Source organism: Callorhinchus milii, unplaced genomic scaffold (assembly GCF_018977255.1).
Source record: "Callorhinchus milii isolate IMCB2004 unplaced genomic scaffold, IMCB_Cmil_1.0 Scaffold15, whole genome shotgun sequence".
Lineage (NCBI taxonomy): Eukaryota > Metazoa > Chordata > Chondrichthyes > Chimaeriformes > Callorhinchidae > Callorhinchus > Callorhinchus milii.
Window position 1 is genome coordinate 4,814,507 of NW_024704756.1, and position 9,441 is coordinate 4,823,947.

The following is a 9,441-nucleotide window of genomic DNA, read 5'->3' on the forward strand; positions in this document are numbered from 1 at the left end:
GGGAATCCAGTTATAGACTGAGTTGGAATGGGGTTTCTCTAAGTTGGTGTCACGGACTTTTTGTAATTTCTTAGCAAATCTGCTAAGTATTGATTTAAGCATAATCATCTTCGCATTTGATATAGCGCCTGTATGTGAGTTGATAATTTGATAATTTAATTTGTTTTGACAGACTAGCCAACTTCCACCCAGTTCAGGTGTCCAGCCAGCATTGTTAAGAGCTTTGATACGTCCTCCTCATGTGAAAGGTGCTATGTAAATTAAATTGTATTCTGTGATAATTGGGGAAGGAGATGCTGGCAATCTTACAAGTCTGTGTTCTGTTCCCCTTGGGCATTAGTCACCAAAGTGGGAGCGGCACTTCACAGTGCCAGAAAGAGATACAAACGGAAACTTGCAAGTGCAAATACTTGCATTGCTTCCTGTGAGGTATTGCTGAATTGAATTACACTCTTTGCGTCAGACAAATTCTACATACAATCATCAATGCAGAACAAGGTTCCACTGGTGATTTGCGAAACCTCGTTGGATTACAAATTGAAATTTTAAGAATCGAGATTCAATACTACAGCAGTGAAAATAAAGTACTAACTTGAGTGATTTTTTTTATTTGCAGGTATATTAACCTTGGCTTGGTCGCTTTCTTTTCTTGTGTGGGTTGTGGTGATCTTGTTCTGCAAACACTGTGGTGCATGTTTTTTTGTAAGAACTACAGACAAACTTTCAGGGGAGGGTGGGTGCCAGCAGCACTCAGCCCAGGAGTACACATCCTGCCTTTGAATATGCCACTTCCCCCTTTCTCGCAGTTCCTGGTTAGGTTACTAACTAACTAACTAACTAACTAACTAACTAACTAACTAACTAACTAACTAACTAACTAACTTACTCACTAACTAACTAACTAACTAACTAACTAACTAACTACGCAATTTGTCTTTGATGTGAAAGCCGCTTCACCTACTTCAGCTACGATCACAGAAAGAGAAGAAGTACCAATTTATTTAAAAAAACAGCTTAATTTTGTGATAAGGTGTGGGGTTGGTGGGGTGGGGGGGTTAATAGAAGGAAATAGTAGGGTGGGTGTTCTGAATGGATGAGTTCTGATGGACCAAAGAGCGTTTTTCATCCAAATCGATCTTATAATTCCATTAAATTTCTGTCACTCCTCAGTCTTCACTTTTGCACACACAACACTGCAGCATTGAATAGGTACAACAGGGAATATAAACCTATATTGTCTTGGCTCCTTGTTAGTTGTACTCTCTCTTGTGTTATGGTTGAGTTTTCAAGTTTCAAAACATTATAGGAGCATCTAATCTAAGCTGAGGTCCTGTCTGGCTGTTAAAGTGGACGATAAAGTTCCAATATTTTAAAAAGAGACAGGAGTTAGCATTTGTACGTCTTGGCTAGTATGCTTCCCTCATCTAAGTTCACCAAAACAAAATGATCTTTCATCTGATGGTTCCTTGTGGGATATTGCTCATTCATTTTCCTACACAATATGTCATTAAACTTCAAAGTAACTCATCATCCCTGATGTGTTTTGAGACATTTCAGTTTGGTGAGACGTCTCAAAGCGCTTCACAGAGTATACTGTAAAGTGTAGTGACTGCGTATTTTGTGGGCGAAATTGTATTGTATACTCTAACGGCACTTAAACTTAAAGTACAGTATCAGACTTAAAGTTTCAACAAATAAACCGACAGTTGTGGGGACAGGGCACTCTGTCACACTAACAGCTGCTCGCTCTGCGCAGCCGCGGTTTGTGTTGGTGTAGATCCTCCTGGCCCGCTAGTGGCCCTGGAAGACTTGTGCCTACATTCACCACAGATATAGAGTCACTGAGCACTTTTCCCTTGGAGTGACGATATATCAGTTTACTGTATATTTTGGTAAAAGAACCTGGATTATGGTTTCAGAGTACATTCCTCAGTTAGACCACTTACTTGGGCATGGAGGGGAAACTCCCAATGACGTATATGTAAATGCATAGAGAAGGATTCAGCTTCTTCAGCAAGCAACCCATTAGGTTTTCCCCCGTGCACTTTCCATATGTTGTATCAATCTTGTGCAACAGGTCTGAGCTGCACTACAATGGCCAGATTCGATTTTAAATAGCACATCACTGTGTAAATCTAACATTGAGGGATGTCTATCATCATCTGTTAGGTTGAGATGTGGTGATCAGATACAGATCAAATCCTCCATTCTGCTACAGCAACTTGCTAGAAATGCACCAGTTGTGTATCTTTCACTTCTCCAAGATGAGCAAGGATTGAGGGTTTCACATAACAGATAAAGATGAGTTCTTTGAGTGAGTATCATGACGCAAACACTTTTGTGTTGTGGAATTTTTGGATATGTCAGGAGGTCGTTCCAGCTCGTATCTTCTAACTCTTGGCTTTCTTCACTTTTTCCATCCCACCAGCCACTATTCCCCTCCTCTCTCAAAATCACTTTGTGCCTTTTCTCCGTGCCTTCAAAACCATCTTAAAAAATGTATTGCTGTAACTGACACCAAGGGTACATCTATCAGTTTGGTGCATTTAAACTTCTATCTGAGTGCATCAGATCACAATTAACTTGCCAGTGTCCGCTGGCCTGGCCATTTGGGGTTAGTATTTTCTGGCTCAATCTTGTTTTCAAAATACATCAAATATTCTCCCTTCCTCCCTCAATCTGCCAAGAGTACTCTTAAACTATGAGATAGAAGTAATTGCAAGTTTGCAATGAACATGGTGTGTGATACTAATAAAATTCAGCAGTGAAATATATAGGGCTCAATAACAGTATTTCGTTAGTCCTGAAATCCCACCTATTCTTAGCCTCTAAGACATTTGGCCTAAAATTTTAAATCATACATAATTGAGGAAAATCCTTCAATTTCAGTCTGGAATTCAAATTCTTTCTGCTGTTAGAAAAAAGAACCGGCTTCCAAATTAAGCCTGAATTTTCATAACCTTTCTACAGTTCTTCATGATTTCAAATTTTAAGATAAAATGGTGTTGCAGGCTATGACTAGGTGGAATTTCAGGCCTCCTGTGCGCATTTACAAGCAGGTATCTACAGATGAAAGTTGCTTACAACTTCACAACTCTGTGTTACAATAGGGAGCTATGAAGCTTGCTGAACAAGTTTACCACTTCCTGATGGGCGACCTATTTTCACTGTTCACAGAAATTGCTTCACAGCTTCTCTTATTTGCAGTGACATTTAGTTGATTAAAATACAGTGAACCTGGATGTTTGATTTACTCCTGTGTGGCTACACCGTGACGGAATCTGGATTTATATTCACTCCTTTATCAAGAGTCGCTGATCAGAATTCCTTGCTTCAGAAGGTTACAGCCTCACCATTGAACAGTGGCAATTTGAGGTTGTTTCTATGCTCACTCACCACAACATAACATATTGTGGAGGCTGATTATGCTATGCATACTGATACCAACCTTCCCTTAAAGATGGGTAGGAGCCACAAAGCATTCTTGTTCAGTTGTCAGTTTGGCTCAGTCAGTTGGTAGCGCTCTTGCCTCTTAGTCAGAAGGTTGTAGGTTCATGCACCACATCTGCATTGACACTCCATTACAGTGATGGAGGAGCGCTGTATTGTTGGAGATGCTGCCCTTCCAATTAGATATTAAACTCCTGGTGTCCTAGCCAACAATCTGAACTCCAATATTTTTTTTCAATCTCCCCAAACTAGTTATTGAGACTTTCCTCTATTTCGGAGATAAGCTCAGAATGACAGCTGAGCAAATTGAGCAGCAAATAGTATTGAGATTTGATACACAGTCTAGACAGTCTCCTTACAGGTGGAGACTTGAAAACTGGTTTCACTTGGTGTTTATTTCTGTATACATTAAGCGGAAGATTAAACCTCAGATCAACAGTTAATTTATGGCCAAAGTTCAACAATAATTTAATACTTCTACACAGAGTCATAGAATGTTACAGCGCAGAAAGGGGCCATTTGACTCATTAATAGCTGAGCTAATCCCATGCTCTCACTTGCTCCCCTCAAATCTTTTAATATTCCTCTTTTTCAGTGATTTATCTAATTCTATTTTAGAATAATTAACGGTCTCCAGGTGCCGTGAATTGCAAGGCATGAGCATCTCTTATTCTGCATGCATCTCGATTCCTGTGGCTGGAGGTCAGTGGATATATCCTTGCATTCACTTCCAGCTCCTGTGTTGTTATTGAGTTTATGGTGGAATGCAGTATGGAGGCATGATATAGTACAAATTACATGGCCCTTGTCGGTGTGTAGTAATAATAATAATCCTTACATTTGATATAGCTCCTTTCACATTGGGAAGACATCTCAAAGCACTTCACAGGATATATTGCATATAGCAAGCAAATACAAGATTTAGTGATGGGATCTGTTGGTGATTGTACATTAATGATCCAGGTTTTGACCACACGCAGGACAGGTAGAATCCCTCAGTAGTAGCTGAAGCTGAGTGGGTATTGGACAGTGGGGTATTTATGAATGGTTATGAATAGTCCATTGTTTGACTTCTGTAGAGGGAGATTAAGCAATTGAAGGGTCTGAGGGGTTGGGCAAAGCTGTAGACAGTTTCCGATAGCAGTTTCTAACAAGACTATTATTGTGTGCTGTTTCTGCTTTCTGTCAATTTCTTTCATTCTTGATCTGTTACATAAAGCATTTGGTGAGGCAAATGTAATGTGTGCAGATACTGCACAAATTTTGATCTTCGCAACAAAGAGACTTTGAGAAATTACCCGGTTTGTAAAAAGTAGGCAAATACAAGGTTTTGGTTAACAGGGCTGACTTTCATTATTGTAGCAATAGTGTGCTGGATGCTTAAAAAAACAGCAACCGTTTCATTATGTGTTTAGAATGAGATTTTGCATTCTTAAAGGCGTAACAAAAAAAATCCATTCTGTTAAGAATCCGCATGTGGTAGATCTCAAGGTTTTGCATCGTTTAACGAATGCAGAGAGTGAGCGCTTTTCTGAGAGTGATCGAGTGCTGGCCATTGATTGCATGCACTTCCTCTGGTAAAACTGACACCCTGAGGGTAAAGCAAATGGGTTTCTCCTGATAAGGGAAGCTGTATATTGTACATTGTTTCTGAACACAGATTTCTTTTTCAGCTTTAGGTATCTGAGTTGCCTGACTGCAGGGCACTAAAACCCGCAGAAGGGTGAGATCGGATGAGCCGAAGTGCCTTCTTCATCTGATCTAATCTTGTGAATATGTTTGTATTTCAGAATAGCACTCCACCGTACATTTCCATTATGTGAGTTCTGTAAACCATTTGTAAACATGTGCACGGGAGGAATTACATGTGGTCTTAAAATATGTGGTCGCTATCTAATGAAACATTTGCGTGTAGCTTACACATCCCACATCATGGATCCCTTCCTCTCCTGTTGACCTGCAGATTAGTAACAATGGGAAATTGATGCTATACTTTTGCATGGAACCTGTGTTAACCTGACTGCAAAATAGAGCACCTGTCCTTTCCTGCTCTTGATGTAAGCTGGAATCCAACCTGGACTGATGTTTCTTTGGCCATTGATTTGTTAACTCAATATGGTTCCTGGCATTTGTAATAGTCACGGTTTTAGTTGCATGGGAATTGAGAAAACTCGATGTACCGTAATTTTTACAAAAATAACTTGTCGGTTATGTGCAAAAACCAGAAATAAAAGTGGCCCCTAGCTGTGGTGAGAGTTTCACTTATGGCATTTTTTTGGAGAAGCCAAGACAATGCAATCTTTCTACATTTAACAAGTAGTTCAATTCAGATGCACATGAATCCATGCATTGGACATAGGATCATAGAGTGCCTCAACTTTATCAATATACAATATACAATATCGTTATTACCAGTAGTAACAAACAATCATAGGTTATAAATATTGGGTTGTGTTTGCTCAATGGAGCACTTACAATACTCTTGTCTTTTCTTATGGTAACTCAGTGCTTGCCACTGTCAGCAAGTTCAGACGAGGCAAAAATAGGTGATACCCAAATATTGTAACTTGGGGCTGTTTTCTATCCTGTGTGAGTCACAAAATACTGTGGTTCTGATCTTTATGCTCAGACCATAACCTTTCCTTTTACCATCTATTGTTCGCTTCCCCTTGCGAGGGAGGGGAAGAAGCACAACTCTTAGTTGTTAGTCACAGAACAAGATTTTTGAGGAATGTGGAGGAATTTCCCCCTTTCAGATTTGTGGATCTGACTAACCAGATCGCTTTGCTCCTCTACTCCTCTGAGGTTCCTACCATTTATAGGCAGCTTCTTTATTTTTCCTGCTGAAGTTTATTACTTTGCATTTTCCTACATTAATTTTCATTTGCCAACTATCTGGCCGTTCTGCTAGCCAGTTTGTCTTTTTACATTCTTCTGCATTCCTCTTCACTGTTTTCTCTTTCAGTTTCCTAACTTCTTTAATCCATTCTGCTGTCTCTCCCTTGATTCCACATGCCCCTATTTTAGTCATGAGCCTCCCAAGTGGCACTTTATCAAAGGACTTTTGAAAATCCAAATATACTACATCCATTGCATTTCCCTCCTCTACCTTATTGGTTGCATCATCAAAGAATTTGTTAAGATTGCTCAAGCATGACTTTCCTTTCGTAAATCCATACTGTCTGCTCTTAATTATATTTATCTTCTACTAAGTGACTAGCTTCATTTTTTAATATAAATTATAATACCTTTCCCACAACCGACATTCAGATGACTGGCTTAGCTCTATCGCCCTTTTTTAAAAAGGGTATTACATTGGCCATTTTTCAGTCCTTTAACGCGATTCCTTTCTCTTCACGAATATAAATAACCTCTGCTACCTCCTCCCTACTTTCATTTCTCGTCATAGAATATAGTTTGAGCCGTTGCTCCCAGCTTGGGTGCCAATCGTGCACTGTGAAGTGCTTTGAAATAACATCCCAACGTGAAAGACACTGTCTAAATGTAAACTACATTGAGAGATCCTCCGACATTAAAGGCATTGTATCAAATATAAATATCATTATGATGAAGATCTCAGGATCGTGGAAGTAACTTTAGCAGACTTTCTTTAACTTCAAAAGTTTGTAAATGAAGATTGAAAAGAATGAAGGATTGTATGAAATTATCAATACAGATCTAGAGGGGCTGAGTTCCATTTTATACTGTACTGTGATCTGTACATTTCATCAGCACTCAGCAATTTCCAGAATATTTCTTTTGAATTTGGAAGTGGTCTTATCTTGCAATACACTTTCCTTCAAATTGAATAAAAACGATTGACATTTATTCTCAGTAAAAGCGTAGACTGCCTCTCGAATCACATAAATGAAATTGAAAATTCAATAGAACTTGCAGTTGCTATTTTAATCGTATAATTGTATTCTGCTTGATTATGCTTTGAGTTACATGAAGATGTAAATTCTCTCATGTTCTTGTCAAAAGTCTCTCCTCCACTTGATGCAGTCAATTTGGGAAATTTGAGATCTCAATAAAACCACAATAAAACAATTAACACGATGGCTCGGGCTGAGCTTAACTGTTGAATTTCATGCTTATTAAAATTTTAATCGGCACAGAGATGTTGAGTGACAAATTCTTTGTTTCTGACATTGAGCACAGCTGCTCCTTGAAGCTCAGAGTTATTAGAGATATGAAATGCAATTAGAAATTGAATCCAATTGATTTCTCAAAAATAATAAGGAAAGTGGGCAATTTCTGTCATTCCAACTGAGTCACTGAAGGCACAAGTTACTTCTCTTCTCGGTGAAGTTCTCCTTTAAGCTCTTCTGCTCCACAGTTTTGTTTTGGCTAAAAATGTATATTTTAGTTTCTTAAAACCCTCTGCACTCATTGAAACTCTGCTGTTTCTAATTTACCTGGAATTAAATTGATGAGGAAGGACCAGCTTAAATTGGGATACTTGGCAGTGAAAGGACACCTCAAAGAGGCTTTTAAAGATTGCAACATCACACAGGATGGGTTTGGATGAAGAAGGCTGTTTGGCCCATCTGACCAAAAACTCCAACCCTAACATTTCCCCCTTCACAGCATCAAGTTGCTTTAAAAGAGTCCAGCATTGTGGCCAATGCTACTTTTCCTGGCAGCCTGATCCACTTGTTTATTGAGATGCTGAGAGTGATAAGGAAAAATTAACCCAGAACAATACTTTCAGATAAGGCAAGTCACAAAACATGGGTTGAAGGTTGTGAAGGGCAATTTCTGGGTACACTGTTTGAAAAGTATTGATTTACAAGGGGAATAGTCAACAACTGGAACAGGTCACCAGGAAAGTGGTTCGGGTCAGGACGCTGGACTCTTAACAAACCCTCATGAGGCTTCAATAGGAAGGCTGTAGAGTAGGTAATGCAGAAAGAAATGGTCAAATGGCTGAAGGGCCTTCCTCGTCCAAACATTCTGTGATGATAATAGATTGTGCTTTTTTTTTCTATTTGCAATCCTTCATGATCTGCAAGCAACTGTTTTTACCTAATTGGAAGGCAGCTGACTGTCATAGCATTTGGTAAGATGTGAAGAAACATGTCTGAGGCAAGCAAGACTGTAATGGACAATGTGAGTGTTGTGGGCCAGCCGTCATTGTGTGGACAATTATTTCCTGATGGAAATATCAGCTAACCAGAAACCAGAAGTGTTTCAAACACGGTTTAATTCTCCCTAACTGTAAACCATCAAAAATATATATATTGTCAAGAAGAATATGTTAATTGACGTACATAAAGAACAACACCCTGACTGACTACAAAGAGAAGAAAACATTCCAACCACAAATTAACTGTTATATGTCTCCCTTCCTTCTACCCACTCTGTTCTGTTCAGTGTACAGTGTACAATAGCAGTAAGGTTATTTTATAACAGGTTTTGGAACCCATGGGACTTTGTAGCAGATCACTGTCTCCATAGATTCTTTTAAAAAAATATTTTCTAGGACTATGGAGTTTTTTTCATAATTTTGTATCTGGCACCTGAATAACTGCAGGAGTTTGTAGTTCAACAGCTACACTGTACAGTCATTGTTTGAAGCAAACACAGGCACCCAATATCCTTTCTGTCAGAGTGCTTGAATTGCTGTTTAAACTAGTAAGTGCAACGATTGCTGTTTATATGAACTAGTATGGTATGTATCAGTGTAGATGTGGAGAAGCATTGAATTTTGTGACTCAGTGAGAGGTTGTGTGGTGTGATTGGAGCCATGCATTAATGAGCAGCACCATGTAACTAGTGCTTAATCAACTGTGAAAGTCGTCCTAAACATCTCCTCACTTGACTCTTAATGAAAGTTAGCTGATTCCTCTTACCTTGGGTTTGCGATTCTGTTCCTTTTCTGAAGCGTTGGAAGGTTTTCTTCGCAGCATTGTTGTTTTCAGACAAAAAAAGTTTTGAAATGTTTTCGGAACCAAAGGTTCTGCTTAACTGAAGGAGAGAGAAGTCACA

General features: G+C 39.0%; 1 protein-coding gene across 2 annotated transcripts in view; it reads right to left on the reverse strand.

Moving 5' to 3' along the window:
* Positions 1–9,441, reverse strand: part of sash3 (SAM and SH3 domain containing 3) — a 28,564-nt gene extending 19,123 nt beyond the window's left edge. For both annotated transcript variants that reach the window (XR_487739.2, XM_007891733.2), the window contains exon 1: positions 9,306–9,441. Coding sequence is in view for 1 of the 2 variants with exons in the window: in XM_007891733.2 (XP_007889924.1) it covers positions 9,306–9,362 (57 nt within the window). In the remaining variant the exon portion in view is untranslated. The remainder of the gene's footprint in view (positions 1–9,305) is intronic.